We start from the raw sequence: 18,888 nt of genomic DNA on the forward strand, positions 1-18,888 counted from the left end.
GTTCTCCCTACTGTACGGTGCTGCGGTGCACTGTGGCGCTTTACACATCTACGATAATAATAATAATATGCTCTCAATAGCTTTATGGACAACATGCTTCAATTTGCCGAACACTTTTACCAGACAAAATGTTATATCTGTGTTCCTGTTCCCAATCACTCTGAAGGTGGCATATTACTGGTACCTAGTATTTTATAATGACTGACTAGTGCCACAACGTCTACAAACAATTTAGCCTTTTTGTAAGGATATGGAAAGAACAAAATGGGGAAGTAATGTGTAAAATTATATATTTGATTAAAGCCAAGGACTTTACCGAACAGGATGTAACACATATGCTTGCAAAGCATATCAACTGCTATAATTACTGGAAGAAGCAATCCTAAGGTCATAATGACAGTTCGATGGCTTCAAAACCTATATATATATATATATATATATAAATTTTTCGTGATATATAGATCATTCTAATCACTGATAAAATGGCCTATTGTTGCTTTTCCAATATGATGCCTCATTTTGCTCCATGTCACCAATTTGAAGTTGGGACTCTAGATTTCCAGTCAACAATAATTAGGAGGATATTAATTGTATGACTCTTAGGGCTAGATTTACTAAACTGCGGGTTTGAAAAAGTGGAGATGTTGCCTATAGCAACCAATCAGATTCTAGCTATCATTTATTTAGTGCATTCTACAAAATGACAGCTAGAATCTGATTGGTTGCTATAGGCAACATCTCCACTTTTTCAAACCCGCAGTTTAGTAAATATACCCCTTAGAATGAAAAGGGAGGTGCAATGATCAAAGCAAAAGATTTTCTTAATTTCACCAGCTTTGTCTATATAACCAACACAAATGTGATGTAACAGAGGACCTTACCACTGTTGTAGTTATAGGAAAATCTATGTTTCTTTTACTCTATTTTTTAACTTTATCTGTTCTCCCCTTTTGCACTTGTCCCCATTTCCTATTCTGTTTTGGCCTCATTTTGTGTGTTATATGTGTACTTGTAACCTTCTGATTTACAGTTGAAAGTAACAAACAAATGATTCTCACATCAATAGTTTTTATTAAAGGTTTAAGGGTAAGGGGAGGGGGTACAGAAAAAACAAAGGGGAAAAGGGGAGGGTACATAGTGGGGAGCAGACAAAACATTGGACATCAGACTACAAAAAATACTTTCTTAATTATAAAGCAGTGTGATCATATTGGGAGGATCTGGAGTTGGCTTGTTTGTGGAGATTCTTGATACTTGATGGCGGAGGTGTGAAAGCCGGGTCAGGGGTTGAGGAGTCGGACGGCCCCGGGACAAAGAAATGATTCTGCTATTTGGGTACAAGTTAAGTAATGTGGCACACTGAATTCTTATGCCTCCTCTTCCTTTGCTTACTTCTCCTCCATCTCTTCCTCCTATTCTTCCTTCTCTTCCTCTTCTTGCTTCGTTTCCTGCCTTCTCCTCCTCTTCCTCCTTTCATTCCATCTCCTCCTCTTCTTCCTTCCTTCTCCTCCTCTTCCTCCATCTCTGTCTCCTCTTCCTTTCCTTCCTTCTCCTCCTCCTCCTTTCCTTCCTTCTCCTCTTCTGCTTCCTATTCTTCCTTTCCTTCCTACTCCCCAATTTCTTCTTCCTCCTCCTCCTCTCTGTAATAAGTTAATGACACTGACATAAATAACTGCATTACTTTTACTTGACATCACTTATGCTGTATATAAAGTGTATTGTGGAAGAACTGGGATAATGTCTTTGCTATTGGTATAACAGTTTTACAGAATCCTCAGGGTCAGTGAGAAATAATCGCCCTAATTACCTTATATGTAAATTCTACGATTGTATATACAGCAAAAGTTTGACTACAGTTTGCAGTGTGAATTCCCCTTTTACTGTGAATTTCCCTTTTCATTAATGTAGAAAGGAGATGTGAAAAAAATTTGAGGCGGATACATCCTCTTTCTTCTCTTTTTCTTCCTCCTCCTCCTTTCCTTCTTTCTCCTCTTCTTCCTCCATCTCTGCCTCCTCTTCCTTTCCTTCCTTCTGTTTATCTTCTTCCTCCTATTCTTCCTTCTCCTCTTCTTCGTCTTCCTCCCCCTTTCTTTCCTTCTCCTATTCTTCCTCCTCTTCCTTTCCATCCATCTCTTCCTCCTATTGTTCCTTTCCTTCCATCTCCTCCTCTTCTTTCTTTGTTTCCTTCCTTTCCTTCCTTCTCCTCCATCTCTTCCTCCTCCTCCATCTCTGCCTCCTCTTCCTTTCCTTCCTTCTCCTCTTCTTCCTCCATCTCTTCCTTTCTTTCCTTCTCCTGTTCTTCTTCCTCCTCCTCCTCCTTTCCTTCCTTCTCCTCCGTCTCTTCCTCCTATTGTTCCTTTCCTTCCTCCTCCCCTCTTTCTTCTACCTGCTCCTCCATCTCTTCTTCCTCCTCCTCCTCTCTATAATCAATGCCTGTTTCCAGATAGAACTACAAGTTAATGACACTGACATAAATAACTGCATTACTTTTACTTGACATCACTTATGCTGTATATAAAGTGTATTGTGGAAGAAATGGGATAATGTCTTTGCTATTGGGAAAACTGTGTTACGGATTAATCAGGGTCAGTGAGAAATAATCGCCCTAATTACCTTATATGTAAATTTTATGATGTTATACACAGCAAAAGTTTGACTACAGTTTGTAGTGTGAATTTCCCTTTTACTGTGAATTTCCCTTTTCATTAATGTAGAAAGAAGATGTGAATACAATCTGAGGCGGATGCATCCACTGTACTAGACTTGTATGTTGCACAGTGCTCGTTGATAGACACACCTAAGAGCAACTAGCTTGTTATTAAAACAACCCTTACCTTGTTCCTAATGATAAACCAAGATGAAGCTCTTATATGCTTGATTTGTACCTGTAAGAAACAGCCATACAGCATAATGTATAGAAAACAAAAGGAAATAGACTTACACACACACACACACATTTTCTCACAATCATCAGATTTGTGTATAATAAAGTAAAATAAAGTAACATAGTTATCTAACAATTGTGTAATACCAGAGATATCACTAATATCTCCAGCATTTCCCTGAGTAACAATCATTACTACAGTCCCCATAGTCCTATATGGGGATTATGAAACAAGGCTATTTATCATGGACTTAATTACTAACGTCAGCTCAGGATGGTGATAGTCACTGTTGCCTCAGTCTAAAGGGCCGCTGGAGAGTGCACACAGCGTGGAGAGGGATCTGTTGAGATCCTGGCAGGCTGCATGCTTCCTTCATGTCTACACCAGGCAAAGAACAGTCTTTAGTAACAGGACCAGTACAGGATCTGAGTGTGGTGGAAATTTTTTTAGGGTATGGCGGCCATCTTTAAGTCGGCCATCTTGGATGCAACTCTCATTTTTAAATGGGAAGGTAGTCATGTGACATGTCAAACAGATGCAGAATGATTTTATAAGAATGATTGATGAACTTTACCTTATGAAGTCGCAGTTACATCTCATGGGGAGATTTATAATTTTTAGAAAGTTGTCTAAAATACCTCATATAGCATTGTATATAGCATGAATCTGACCATATCTCTCCCATGAGGATTACTCGCACCTAAGACAACTGAAAAACAGAAGAAGTAAATGTCATTACACACATACTGGAGGGGGAGAAAGTGTGATATAAAAGTAACTTGCCCTCAATAAAATAAAGGAAGAAAATGTAATTTTATAACAGAGACTAGTATCTGGCAGATCATGCCAAGTTTGATGTTAAGTAACGAACTTACATATTTACATTTTAGTGCATACATAATTGACAGCTGATTCAAAGCACCAGCTCTTGGCAAGATATTATTGGAGGGTATCCCTGGCATCTGGGCGACTACTTGGTCAGGGTTATATTATGCAAAAGTTGAGACTCAAAGTGAGAAGAGTTACATCATGGTTAAACCTACATTTATATACATACACAAGATTAACACCTGTATTGGGACAATGAACTAGTGGTTATAACAAAACTCCTATAGTATAGTCTATTATTTATATTATTGTTTAGAAAGTTGTAGAAAATACCTGAAAGAATTCTACCATCATTGGGTCCACTATAAAGAGCTTTCACTTTTACCTCCGTCTTCATCACAGGACTTAGGAGAATGACACTTGGTGAGGTCTTCCACAGCATTTTTTCTATACCAGTATTCTATATATGTCATTGGTTACCAGTCAATCAAGCCAAATATTAGCCAGTGAGTTCTGCTGTCTCTTAACGTGATGTCTTAATGTGAAGTTACTGATCACCTTGCTCTGTTTTCAATCACTGTTCCTGGTTGTCCGGAATGTTTTATTACGTTTTCAACCTGAAACATTTTATGACATTAAATTCACACCCAAAAAAGACCTCGCTTGTGTCTTTCTGACGTAAAATAGACATTTGTCTCGTGGAATTTGGGTTAAAATATATATTTTTTTTCACAATTACATTTCTATACTTCCCACTAACGTTACAATAAAATGGCCTGTTATTCTGTGTACACTGCAAGAATGGTCAGGGTTAAGAGTACTGTAAGTACACTGAACTAATATTTGGTTTCTTAAAAGGTATACACACCAAGGGAGGAGAATCATGTATTTTGGAGGGTAATGAAGTCACACTGAAACTAGTCTTTGGGGCATATTCAATTGTTAACTTTTTCCGCCGTGGAAAAGGTATTACCGTTATTACGGTAATTCCTAGTGAGATCTCAGCTCCCTGAGAGAAAACTACTGTAATAACGGTATTTACGCGCACTATTACCGTAATGACGGCTATAACGCCAACAATTGAATATGCCCCAATTTCTAAAAGTGATACACACAAAGGGAGGCATCTTTAATTTTTTGGGGGGTACTGAAATTACACTGAACTAGTCTTTCAATGTATTAAAGGTATAAATAGATAATGATGATGATGATAATGCATAAATACGCATTGTGTTGGTTTTTTTCGGGGGTGCTGAAGTCTCAATGAACTAGTCTCTGAATTTCTTAATGTTATACATACCAAGGGAAGAGAATTGCATTTTTTGGGGGTACTGTCGTCACACTGAGCTACTCTTTCAATTTCTTAAACACATGCACACCAAAGGAAAAGTGTTTTTTGGGGGTACTACAGTCACACTGAAAACACTGAAGTTCTTAAAGGTGGGAAGGGTCTTGTGTTTTTTAGGGAGCTGCTGTCACACCGAAATAGTCTTTGAATTTCTTAAAGGTTTAGACACCAAGGGATGAGAATAGTGTGTTTTTTGGGGGGTACTACTCTATGGGGCGCAAGCAGAAATCAGCGTTATTTCTGTCAGAAAATAAAGGCGTAGATATTTTATAAACTGAATCTGCCCCCAAGTGAGGGAGAAAGATGTGGACTGGTCTGTAGGGGGGCAGTGGTTCTCATCTCTACCCTTTTAGGGCCTTATGTAGAGTTAATCCTGCGGTAGACATTTTGAGCAAATACAATATAAATGATAAATAGTACACATCACATAGGCATGCCCTCCTGTCATCACACCCTCCATCATTATTTGCTTTAGCTGTCTGGTAAATGCCACATAGCTTAAAAATAAAATAAAAGAGTGAATGAAATTAACATAAAATTATTTCTATGTTGAATCCCTTAAGGGGGCAGCCATGATGACGTGCCTGGTGGACCTATGTGGTAAATACAGCCCTGCGTAGTCATGGCGTGTTGTGTGGCCTCCTCCTAAGAGCACCAATGTACTAATATTTCTTAGCTGTAGTCCTGAGAGGAGACAGACCCACCACACACTCAGTGATGGCGATGCCTGGCCCGGCTGTGTAGCAGCAGCAGCATCTCTCTTGTAAATGACTCCGCCGCGCCGGCAGGGGGAGCTCTGCATGGCTGCCGCGGCCTCTCCTCCATTGTCTGTGTTGTGGTGCAGCAGAGGGGGAGGCCTGGAGCAGGCGGTAACGGAGGACGCCGCACAGACAACTGCACAGACAGCCGGTGATATAACGGGCATCCCCAGCCGGTAAGACTGCCAGCGGCCATATGCATTGGGTTAGGGTGATACAATGGGCGGGCTCCATGGAGACCACTGCACAGCAGGACAGCTGGGAGCAGGTACATGACATGTTCTAATGTACCATGCATATGCAGCTGTGCCTGTTGTATGAGGGTGGGAGACGGGCGAGATCACATATATTACATACTGGCATGTTATATGGAGTAAGAGGGCCAACATACATATTACATGAGAGGTGGTACATATGCTGGTATGTTATATGAAGGTGTAATAAGAAATATATCACATATATTACATACTGGCATGTTACATGAGGTAGGAGTGCCAACATATATATTACATGAGAGGTGGTACATATGCTGGTATGTTATATGAAGGTGTAAGAAGAAATATATCACATATATTACATACTGGCATGTTACATGAGGTAGGAGTGCCAACATATATATTACATGAGAGGTGGTACATATGCTGGTATGTTACATGAAGGTAGATATCCCATATATTACATACTGGCATGTTATAGGAGGTAGGAGTGTCAACATATATATTACATGAGAGGTGGTACATATGCTGGTATGTTATATGAAGGTAGATATCGCATATATTACATACTGGAATGTTATATGGATTAAGAGGGCCAACATATATATTACATGAGAGGTGGTACATATGCTGGCATGTTATGTAAAAGTTAAAGAAGGAAGATATTACATATATTACTTACTCGCATGTTGTATGAGGGCCAACATACATATTACATGAGATGTGGTACATATGTTATTTATGTTGGCCCTCCTATCTCATATAACATGCCAGCAAGAAATATGTGTGATCTCTCTTTGTTAACCTTTATATAAGATGACGGCATATGTAGCACCTCTCATGTAATATGTATGTTGGCCCTTCTACCCCATATAATTCATGAGAGGTGGAATAAGGTGCTGACTTATTATATTTTACTTATAAAGCACCAACATAGTACTCAGCACTGTACATTGAAGGGATAATGATGCTAACATATGACATGTAACAAGGTAAATATGGTCCTGCCCAAATGAACTTACAGTATAAGAGATGTGGGTTATGCTTGGTACATGAGGTTAAAAAAAACATACTGAAAAGTTAACTGGCTGCTGTCAAAGGTGGGTATTTAATTTTTAATTCTATGAGCTAGGAATGTCAAACATACATATTGCATGAGAAGTGATGCATGCACCAGTATTGGCATGATATATGATGTAGGTGGATGGAGAGTGAGAAATACTTATTACAAGATGACAGTGGCTGAAGATGTAATTGTCTCTATATAGACCTAGTAGATCACTTTTGTAAAATTAAATAACTTTAAGATTAATTTACTGTTTTTTTTATCCTCTACCCCAGGACAAAGTTATACTAGTTAGGGTTACTTACCTTTAGAAATAATTTGTATTCTACTATATATGAATAGTCAAATGAAATCTTTTTTTTTTTTTAACCCAACACTTTTATATGTAATGAGGTATGGGATGGAGTGACACATGAATAGTGGGAGGAGACAGATGTAGAGGCATGTTATATGAGGATGGAGGGTACCACATTTTACATCACATATACTGCTGTGTTATGAGGTATGTGAAAGGATGGTGACACATGCATATTATTTCATGGAAAGCAAAAAGACAACGCAACCATTGATGTGCATCTGCCAAGCCCCCCTCTGGTGTTGTGGGTGGCTAAAGGGCATTGTACTAGCCCAGTGTTGGCTAACCTGTGACATTCCAGGTGTTGTGAAACTACAAGTCCCGCCATGCTTTGCCAATATATAGCAGCTTATTGCCAGAAGGGTATGCTGGGACTTGTAGTTTCACAACACCTGGAGTGTCACAGGTTAGCCAACACTGGACTAGTCCATGACATGCGATGTCCCGCACGCATTTCCCCTGAAACCTATTTAGAAACAACTTGTCTTAAAAAATAAAAAATCAATAATCAAAGATAAGGCTCTGCTTATCTCATTCAATGTTAGGTGGGAATACATCCATTTTTTTTCTACAATTACATTTTAGTAAAATTTAAAGGGGTGGTTCACTGTAGGACAACATCTGCTCTCTCCAATAAGACCTGCAATCATCATCATCATTTATTTATATAGCGCCACTGATTCCGCAGCGCTGTACAGAGAACTCACTCACATCAGTCCTTGTCCCATCGGAGCTTACAGTCTAAAGTCCCTAACATACACACACAGACAGAGACTAGGGTCAATTTTGATAGCAGCCAATTAACCTACTAGTATGTTTTCGGAGTGTGGGAGGAAACCGGAGCACCCGGAAGAAACCCACGCAACACAGGGAGAACATACAAACTCCACACAGACCATGGTCGGGAATTGAACTCATGACCCCAGTGCTGTGAGGCAGAAGTGCTAACCACTGAGCCACCGTGCTGCAATGTTACGGATTCCAGCCACAGTCTTGCAAAAGAAGGAGGAGAATAGACTTTTCAGTACTGGAGGTCTGCAGCCAGTCTCGGGCATTCATGTATCGAGGATAGGAGCTGTGTTTTGGATGCGGAGCCTGGTCATGCGACTTATCCAGCCAGGTTCTACGTTAAGTAACACCTTCAGTCCATAAAAGTCTGAACCTCTCACTTAATGCAGTCTCCAGTGGCAGAAAGTTAGTGCTCATTCTTCTGTCAAACAATGGCATCCAGCGGCTGTAATCAAGTAATGGTTGTATTTATGGGATGTGCTACCACCTAATTGCTACCCATAGGATTGTTTCATGGTGGACACTGCGTTCTAATTACACAAATGTCTGTTAAGTAGGAGAATGTTCATCTCTAGCTTGTTGTTGTGGTTTGCCTTAGGCTATTTATAAATCCTTTCAATGCTGTTCTCGGGGGATATGTTTTCTGTTCGATAACCAGACTAACCCAGCAATCTACATAAAGGTGAACTACAGTATAATTATAGCTTTAGACTTCATCGTCATCTTTCATTTGAGTCTCTCTTGTGACCTAGACTAAGGCCCACATAATAATATAAGGAAATAAGTTTGTTTATTAAAAACTGTAAGGAATATGTTAATAATTTCAAGTGGAACATAGTTCTATGTCTAGGCTTACCAATATGATGAATTAATCATTAAGCATTGTGTATTTATAGCTCTATAACATTCACTTCACAGTTGCCACAAATACCCCAAATGTAAGTCTTTGTAACCCCATAAACATGGTTTATTATTAAGGGTTTTACTAAACTTAAAAATACAAGTTACAACAATATAACATTTATACACCCATATCTAGGTATCGGGCACTTAGGAAATTAAGATAGTTAAAATAAATAAATAAAAAAAGTAAACTGATCATTGATGGTATTTTTAAAAATATCCATTTCCCCCACACCAATGCAACAAGCATGGAAGCGCAGTGTCTTTGTGTTCCTCCGTATGGATTTAAGATCATTATTCATCATCATCATCAATTATTTATATAGCGCCACTAATTCCGCATCGCTGTGCAGAGAACTCGCTCACATCAATCCCTGCCCCATTGGAGCTTACAGTCTAAATTCCCTAACACACATACACACACAGACAGACTAGGGTCAATTTGTTTAGCAGCCAATTAACCTACCAGTGTCTTTTTTGGAGTGTGGGAGGAAACCCACGCAAACACGGGGAGAACATGCAAACTCCTCACAGATTAGGCCATGGTCGGGAATTGAACTCGTGACCCTAGTGCTGTAAGGCAGAAGTGCTAACCGCTATGCCACCGTGCTGCCCATTATTAGGATTTGATTCTTATTTTCATTTCACGGTATTTCCTCCACATTCTATCACTAACCGCAAAGGCTGCTTCCCACAGAGAGTATCTAAAAGGGATTTGATATGGAACAAAATGCTTAAATGAACAAAGCACGCCATGTCGGTTATGTATGTTGTGATGTCACTGGTCATGCCTCTAAACGTGAATCCAGGAATGTGTACATAGGATTTCTCTTGCCTAGGATAAGACTGGCATCAGAGAACACTGCTGTCTTCTAAGAGTCTGTTTTGTACAGTATGTGATAACTTGCTTCATTTTAGAAGTGTTATTTGACTCGGTGAAACCAGTCGTCATTTTAAATTTGAATACCCGATAGTGGATTTACTGTAAGTCTATTGAAGGACGCTGCAGGCTGCCTCTCTGAGCTTAAAATGAACAATGGTTTTGATTGATCTGTATGAAAATGTGTAGATTCCTATTTATACTTCATATCTTGATGTTTGGCATTGCTTTAAGCTCCCTGCAGGAGAAGCTTGCTAGGGATATTATCAATTTATACTGGAGGTCTATATAATGTATAGCTGTATAAAGGGTGAGTTGTCTTAATCGCCTCCCTCATTCTTTTTCATTCCCCCTTTCTTCTTCAGACTGCGTCAGGATGTTTAACCAGCAGCAACAGCAGTTCCATCAGCTGATTCAGCTTCAGCATCTTCTGCAGCAGCAACAGCACACTGCGCAGCAGCCTGCGCGCCATCCGCAAGCGGCACAGCACCCGATTACTGCGCAGCATGCGGTGCCCAGGTGAGGATATCCTGCGTCCTCTCACCAGTTTCTTGCCGTTCCTCCTCTTCCCTTCCTCCCGCTGACATCCTTTCTTTACAGGCAAATGCAAAATCCTGGTCAGCACCAGCAGTCACAGCAGATGTTGAACCTGCGTGCAGCCAACCCTGCCAGACTGCTTAATACTCACACCATGTTACAGCGTGCGTTGCTGATGCAGCAAATGCAGGGTAAGTCTTGTGTTCCCCCATTGCTGGAGACTTCTCTAGGCATTTAGGAACCCTGCACAGAGCCCCCAGATCATGCTAAGGACATGTCTCGCTCCATTACCCTTTAAATTCTGTTGTTCAGTCGCCTCCTTCCCCTCCTGGCATCTTCTGTCCAGCGTGTACAAATATATCATGCTACCCATAAGCCTTTTCTAATTCTGGTTTAACAAAGATTTTTTTTTTTTACTCCTTAAATTATTTTATCTACAAAGATTGTATTAAGTTGGCTTGCATAGGTCATGATTCAGTAAATGTCCCATAATTCCATTCTCTCTTCCCGGAGCTACCCTATCAATCATGTTCATGTACAACTATTCTCTTGCAATACAGTAACATGGAGACATGGTATAAGGGAAAGTGGTAGGTATGACATTTGGGAGTGTGACCTGGGTGCAGACGGGGCTGTCTTATCGCATGGGCACCCTGGGCAATTGTCCGAGGGCCCCACGTGCATAGGGGCTCCATAGGCTTGCTAGCTTTTTAGAATATTATTCCGTGAGATGTATTCAGAACCTTCAAACCCTCTTTATTAAAATGTTTAGGTGGACTAATCACCTCCGTATCAGCTGTTATCTGTACATGTGATCTTGCTGTTGCGAATACATATATTAACCTTAATGAAAACAACGTACATATACTAATTGTACATCAGTGGGTGAGTGGTTGTGTAGGTAGGGCCCCAGAGCACCTCTTTGCCTGGGGGCCCATAATGTTGTGGGTGCAGGAGGCTGACCGAGTAGACAAAGAGATGACACAACACTTAAGTCTGCTAACAGCCTGTACAGAGATCACATAAAATTACGTTTAGTTTTTGTGTTCCTAGGATTAGGATGAAAAAAAAATAATATTGCAAGGGTTCATTGTTCACTGAGGGGAACAGACACGCAGAATGTTGTTTTGCAGGTAATCTCCGTGGTCTCAACATGGTGGCGCCCCCAATGCCCCCTTTCTTTCCCGCAACGACAGCACGACACTCCATCCTGGGTATTCCTCCCATGGGAGTGACGGTGAAGGCTCCAAATATGGCTTTTCCACAACTTTCGTTTCAGCAGCCCCGTGTATATCACAAGGTAAGAAGGGAGACGGACTTTTGCATATCAGCTGATTAGTCACCAATACCTGACTGGAGTTTAGAAATAGACACAAAATAAATAATTAGAATTCTTATTGGCCTCTGTAGAGTTTACAACGTGATTCTCTCCAGTAAGCAGACACAATATTTTGTAAACCAATTATTGTTGTTTTATTTTAAACTAGTTAATTCATTGTCAAATTTGTCTTTTGTCTACTAACAAACTCCGTATGTTGTTATCTACGTTGGCCGCTCATTATGGTGAAGTTTATCGCTTTAAAATCATTAATGTGAAGTTATTTCTCCTTCAACCATCTGGAATTGCAGACACGAAGGAAGTTACTTCTTCTAGGAAACATTATGATGTTTCTCTTATTAGTGTCTCATTCAGTCTGTCCAAACTGAACCTACACAAGACATCATGTAGATATAAAGAATACAGGGTGATTCAAAAGTCGCAGTACACTCTTTTATTTCAAAAACTCTACAGGAATTGGGCCGATTGGCCGATTTTTAAGATGGCGCCCATGTTTGGTACATACCGTAAAAGATAGACCATGTCACCCATACCTTACTGGAGTATTCAGATTTCCCAATTTCCTGTCGAGTTTTTGAAATAAAAGGGTGTACTGCGACTTTTGAATCACCCTGTACTATAGTCCACCCACCCTGGGTACTACTGACCAAACCTGACCTTGGAACCATGACGTTCTTGTCTGCGGTAACATGGAATCTTATTTCTCCATGTAGGATCACTACAAGAGCCATGACATTAAGAGGGGTTCGTCCTTTCCAGCCAAAGACACAAATGATACAAACTCGGCCAGAGGAAATGCAGAACTTCTCCCTATTGCATCCGAGGCAGATGAAAGCATTATCTTACAAGGTGAGCAAAGCTCCGTAATTATAGATAACACGGGTATATGAGGTACATTCTGAGGTACGATATATATGATCTAATTCCATATTCATCAGTTGTCTTGTGCCATCAAGCTGACCAGACATAGACACAAGTTGTTATACCTCAAGTTATCGGTGTATTCCACAATAATATACTTCGCTCTGAATGTCCTCCCCTGGGCACATTGCATAGTTACTTTTGTTTCAGTTTGTAGTGGAATTAGCCTTTTAAATTAATCCATAGACTCATGAACACCAGTGTAGAAGTTCCTGTACTGTGGTAAAATGTAAGGACTGTGTGACTGCATGGAGTTCTCCATTGTTATAATAATTTACTGGTAATTGCTGCCTGACTTAAGGGGTGGATTCAGCTCAGTGCAAAGTCCCATTGGAGCCTGGTGTGATGATACTCGGCAGTGTGTTAGGATAGTAAAACACTGCAAGGAAAAATAAGTGGTTTTATGTGCTATAACACCCGGAAATACCCGCAGGAGCTCATCACGCGAGGCTCTGACTCAACTTGGCACTGAATTGATTCCGCCCCTTGATATCCATTTCCCAAAAATTTATATTTATAAATTGTACAAATCAGTATTTTTTTTTTTTTTTTTTTTTTTTTTACATCCTTGCAACACTAACTATGGTGTTGAAAGATAGCTGGGACTACTCTGTGACCTAGGCTAGCTGCTGTAATAAATAGCTCAGAAGAAGGGAAGTGTGAAAGTTAAAATCAGTTTCTTTTCAACTTTGCATAAAACAGGAAGATGTAAGTTAAAGTCCGCTTTCATAAATGCTGTTTTTGTTTGACGCACTTTTGGGGAACGCTGAGCCACATTGGGGGTCTGGTAGGCGATTCTGGATTTAGGGACACTTTAAAAGTGTTGGGAGGATAGCTCCACCCCTACTATGCCCCTCCTATAGGAACTATCCTTCAGTTTATTCTAAGTGCCCCTGGAGTCGGGCAGGTGTTTTTTTAGGGCTCCTGTCCTGGATATTTATTTTTATTCTTATATCGTTTGATTTTGATTTTTATTTTGCAGTGTTGGGCTCATGGACGCCTCCTCAGGAGTGGATAGCCTGCGGCCTTCCTCCACTCCAGTGGTCTAATTCATTAGGGAATGTTAAGTATAAATTGAGTAAGTATTCTGGACAAAATCCATGTTACAATGCAAGGGGTGCAAATCAGTTTTACTGTCTGATTTTTCATGTAGCACACAAATATCAACTTTTAAGTTTCAGTGAACAAATACGCTATCAACTATTTGTGTGCTACATGAAAAAAAACAAACAGTATGATCTTGTCCAGGAGACTACTTACAAATTTCTTTACTTCACTTTCCTTAATGAATCCGGTCCCTGAGCCAGGGTGAGTCGCCTGCGGGTTTCCCTCGCCCCCAACACCTCTGCACTATATTTGCAGCCGTCTCCTACACTCATTGCAGGAGATGAACAGTGGCTATCAGAGCCTGCACAGGGTTCTGCGCAGGCAGCTGGAGTGCTGACAGCTGCGACCACAGCAGACCCGATTTGGCGCTATGGTCTCGTTACCCCTAGCCAACAAGCATTGCCCAGCAACAGAGGGAGGACAGAAAAGCAGCCACAGCAGACCTCTGTTGTATTGGAGAGTATAGCTGTGTATATATAGATATAAATATTCTGGTACTTTGTGTAATTAAAAAAAAATAAAAAATCACTATGGCTGAGACAGGGACTTCCAAGAAAGGGTCTGCTGGAAAGTCTGTGTTGCATTATACTTGTGCAGAATGCAACGCTAAGTTGTCTTGTGGGAAGCAGGACCTGGAGGACTTCTTTGTAGCATGTGAGGCAGATTTCCATGAATAGCGGCTGTCTGTATCTCCACCAGCGGTTGTGGAAGAACCGGCTTGCCTTAGCTCTGATGATCTCCATAGCCGAACTCACGTGGGTAATGTTTCAACATGAGCTATCTGACTCTTCCAGTTCTATTTCTGTACCACACCTTCCACTCTCGCAACTAGTACCGCTCTCTTGTGGGGTGTCCCAGGCAGAGACTGCTTTAGCGCACTCCCTCACGGAGTCCGCCCAGAGTATAGCTAGGGACTCTTCCTCGTTAGCGCTCCCCATAGCATGACGAGCAAGGGTCATTTTCCAGTGGTGACACAAGATACCAAACCCTGACCTCTCTTCTGAAGAGGAGGGCGAGTTGTTGAGAGAGACTGGTGAGGAGAACTCCTATAGCATTGACAATTTATCTACTGCTCAGAGTGTGGAAGACCTAGTTTTAGGGGTTCGTCAAACGTTTATGGTTTGCGGATCCAGATATCTCAGATTCTCCCTTTTTTATATCGCAAAAGAAACAGGTGATCGGTTTCCCTCCTTCTCCCCAGTTGTTGAAATTGACATCTGAGGCATGGAAAAACCTGACTGTCGTTTTCATAGCCTGGGAAAGTTTAAATCTGTTTAACCATTACCCTTAGAGGAGGTGCAAAATGGGAGACTCTTCCTGCTCTGGATCCACTTATTGCCAGGCTGTCCACTGCTATCCCAGTACAGGTTGGTGTTTCTCTCAAGGACGCCACAGACAAAAAAATATGTGATTTCCTGCTGCGCTCAGCTTATTGTGTGGCGGGTAGCCTTTTCAGACCGGGCATGTCTACGGCCTGGATAAACAAAGATAATTCAGGCATGGGCAGACCAGTTAGCCAAGGGTCTACAAGAAAATTGGCCGTGGGCTGAATTGCTTGTTCTCTCTGATCACATTAAAAAGGCTTCTGACTTCCTAGGTCAAGCATCTCTGGATTCAGTCTTAGTTACCTCAAAGCTCTATTCACTCATCGTAGCGGCAAGTCGTTCCTTATAGCTATAACTCTTGGTCTGCAGATGCTGATTCCAAACGTATGCTAGAGGCGTTAACCTTTGACGGCGTGACCCTCTTTGGTTCCTCATTGGTCCAGATTATTCAGGTGGCCACTGGTAGCAAGAACTCTTTTTTGCCAGTTAGCCAGACTAAACCTAAACATCCCAGTTTTCGATCTTTTCGCCCCTTTAGTAGACAGCAGGAGGCTCCCACAAGGGGGCACTCCTCTTCCACTAGGGGAGATTTCTGTAGGGGTCGAGGGCCTTCTAGACACGGAAACCATGGACGGACACTGACGGTCTCTGCATGACGGGGGGACTCCCAGCCTCGGAATTGTGGTAGGGGCCTGTCTGATGCACTTTCAGGAACAATAGTTGGAATCATCCCAAGATGTCTGGGTTTGAGGGATTGTCATTCGGTGTTATGTTATCGATCTGCTCCATTTCTCAAGTCACCGATTCTTTATTATCTGTCTGCTATCCTGTAGTCTTCGGTGCAGCGAGCTCCGGAAGGTAATCCAAAAACTTTTGGATTCGGGTATGCTCATTCCAGTCCCTCCACTGGAATGGGGTTTGGGGTTTTGCTCCAATATTTTTCTGATTCCAAAGCTGGATGGATGCTTCAAGCCAATCCTGAACCTAAAACCTCAACAAATGGGCTGGGCTTCAAGATGGAGTTGCTGCGATCCGTCATCGCGGGAATGGAACAGAGGCGTTCCTTCCCTGTACATCAAGGATGCCTACCTCAATGTTCCCATCTGAGAGGGGCATCAGTGTATTCTTCGCTTTGCAGTCCCCAATGCCCATTATCAGTTCAGGGCTTTCCCCTTGGGCCTAGCTACCCCGCTAAGAATCTCCACAGAGGTGATGGCTGTCATGGCGGGCCTCCTCCGCTCTAAGGACGTCACAGTTGTCCCTTACTTGGACAAACTGTTGCTGAAGGCTCTGTCATCTGTACCTAACAATGTCCTTCTTGAAGCACACGGTTGGATCAGCAACCGACCCAAGTCTTCCTTAATTCCCGCACAGAGGATGCATTTTCTGGGCCCAAATTTCGACACCAGGTGTCAGCGGTTGTTTCTTCCAGAAGACAATGTTCGCTTTGTCTTGTCCAAGGCATAATCTCTCCTGACGAGGCGGGAGGTGTCCCTGGCTCAGGGGCTGCTCAAGGTCTAGTTGGACAACGCGTTGGCAATGGCCTACCTGAACTATCATGCGGGCACCTGCAGCGCACTGACCATGAAGGAGACATTGAGGATCATGTCCTGGACAGAACGTCAAATTCCGTTGATATCCGCTTTCTTCATCCAAGGTATGGAAATCTGGGAGGCTGATTACCTCAGTATCAACAAAGTCCATCTGGGAGAATGGTGTCTTCACAAGGACGTGTTCGCCCCTTTGGTGCACGTTGGGGTCAGCCAGATTTCGATCTCATGGGGTCCTGTCTGAGCTTCAAGGTTCCTCTCTTCTGCATAAAATCCTGGGATCCCGCCATGGGGTACATTGATGTCATATTGATTCTATAGCAGTTTCGTCTAGTCTACTTGTTTTCGACAATTCCCATGGGTGCTCAAGAGTGAGAGGGTACCAGCCATCTTGGTAGCTCCAAACTGGTTCCGTCATGCATGGTACTCAGACATCCTGGGAATGGATGTAGGTCCACCCATCAGGTTGCCTCTTCATCCGGACCTTCTCGTGCAAAGCCCTTTTAGAAGTTGCCACTCGTTGCGTCATCTGGCTTTGACGGTGCAGCTACTGAGGCCATGGTTCTTTCGTCTCAGGTTTTCTCTCCATCGGTTATTCAGACTATTATAAAGGCCAGGAAACCTCTTCTGTGGCCAATTATCATCAGGTGTGGAAAGTGTATGTTTTCTGGTGCGATGTTCAGAGTTTTCACCCCTCTTGCTTTAACCTTTTTTGTTTCCTCTCCTTCCTTCAGGCGGGTCTTGACTAAGGTCTCCACTTATCTTCCTTAAAGATGCAGGTTTCAGCTTGGTCCATCTTTTTCCAGCGCAAGTTGGCAAGTATGTCGGAAGTCCAGACCTTCCCGCAGGGGGTTCTTCATGCTCAACCCCCTTTTGTGCACCCCGTTGAACTTTGGAACCTTAATCTGATACTCCGGGCCCTTACCAGAGAGCCTTTTGAACCATTGGAGTCTGAAGACCTCTGTTAATTTACCTGAAGGTGGCGTTTTTACTCACTGTCTCATCAGAGTGTTGGGTATTAGAGTTGGGGGCTTTGTGCTGTATCCCCAGTTTTTGGTGTTTCATCTGTACCGTGCAGTGCTTTGCACTAAACCCTCTTTTCTCTCTAAAGCGTTCTCTTGGTTTACTACTTTAAACCAGGAGATTGTGGTTCCGACCTTTTCTCCACGTCTGCAGTCTTCGGATCTGTTCGTGTGGCTTTTGGATGTGGTCCTGACTCTTAGGTGTTATGTGGATCTTACCGCTGCGATTTGAAAGACTACTGATCTGTCTGTGCTGTATGATACACATGAGTGGTTGGACGGCTTCTAGACATCGCTTGCACAATGGATTGCTTCCATTATTCGGTTGGCTTACGTTCAGTCGGCTCGGCCGGTGCCATTGGGCTTAACAGCTCATTCGACCAGGGCTGTCGGTGCTTCGTGGGCGACGCATCATAGGGCGACACAGAAATTAGAAAATTTGTTACTCACCGTAAAATCCATTTCTCTTAGTCCATTGGGGGCACTGCGCTCCCACACTTTCTGTTTTGGGTCTTCTTCTTGACCCTGTTAGGCCCTCTCTTTTGGGCTTTGTTATTAAAAAATCTGAAGGATAGTTCCTATAGGTTGAGCATAGTAGTGGTGGAGCTATCCTCCCAACACTTTTAGTTTAAAGTGCTCCTGGCTCCAGGACCACCTACTATACCCCCAATGTGTCTCAGTGTCCCCCAATGGACTAAGAGAGACGGATTTTACGGTAAGTAAAATTTTCAGCTGCAAAGAAGAAAAGTATTAAAGCTCCATTACCACCCACTGTAAAATGTTACTAATATGCTCCTCCCTGTACTTGGAGCTGCGAGGGTAGGTGGGGGGGGGGGGGTTGGGGTGCTCCATGCAGCCATTTTACCAAGTGTCCAGCTGGTTGTGTAATAATGTAACATATGTAATAAGAGTTACACATGCAGGTTCCATTACTCAAATTGAAATACATAAATATGATTGAATCATCTGTCCGCCATATCTGGACCCTGTTGATGTATAGTAGTATGTCTGAAGATGATGTTTGCGTTTTTTTTTTTCTGTTTTAATTCCTTTGTTTTTC

General features: G+C 42.1%; 1 protein-coding gene and 1 long non-coding RNA gene across 5 annotated transcripts in view; one reads left to right on the forward strand and one right to left on the reverse strand.

The window, feature by feature from the left end:
• Nucleotides 1–1,051: 1,051 nt before the first annotated feature.
• LOC142101054 (uncharacterized) lies at nucleotides 1,052–5,813 on the reverse strand. 3 transcript variants are annotated; one of them, XR_012678959.1, is made up of 4 exons: nucleotides 5,766–5,813; nucleotides 4,047–4,330; nucleotides 2,835–3,594; nucleotides 1,052–2,433 (listed from the first exon to the last, which is right to left on the reverse strand). It is a non-coding gene; the product is annotated as an uncharacterized LOC142101054 (long non-coding RNA). The 3 variants fall into 3 exon arrangements; XR_012678960.1 differs by having other exon boundaries at nucleotides 1,052–3,594; nucleotides 5,773–5,813; XR_012678958.1 differs by having other exon boundaries at nucleotides 1,052–3,594.
• Nucleotides 5,814–5,864: 51 nt separating this feature from the next.
• Nucleotides 5,865–18,888, forward strand: part of CIZ1 (CDKN1A interacting zinc finger protein 1) — a 30,517-nt gene continuing 17,493 nt past the window's right edge. Inside the window, exons 1-5 of one of the 2 annotated variants that reach the window (XM_075185122.1) lie at nucleotides 5,865–5,995; nucleotides 10,393–10,546; nucleotides 10,628–10,755; nucleotides 11,698–11,864; nucleotides 12,617–12,752. In XM_075185122.1, the coding sequence (XP_075041223.1) occupies nucleotides 10,404–10,546; nucleotides 10,628–10,755; nucleotides 11,698–11,864; nucleotides 12,617–12,752 (574 nt within the window). In that variant the 5' untranslated portion in view covers nucleotides 5,865–5,995; nucleotides 10,393–10,403. The remainder of the gene's footprint in view (nucleotides 5,996–10,392; nucleotides 10,547–10,627; nucleotides 10,756–11,697; nucleotides 11,865–12,616; nucleotides 12,753–18,888) is intronic. The other variant, XM_075185123.1, reaches the window with a different exon arrangement.

Source organism: Mixophyes fleayi, chromosome 9, assembly GCF_038048845.1.
Source record: "Mixophyes fleayi isolate aMixFle1 chromosome 9, aMixFle1.hap1, whole genome shotgun sequence".
Taxonomy (NCBI): Eukaryota; Metazoa; Chordata; class Amphibia; order Anura; family Limnodynastidae; genus Mixophyes; species Mixophyes fleayi.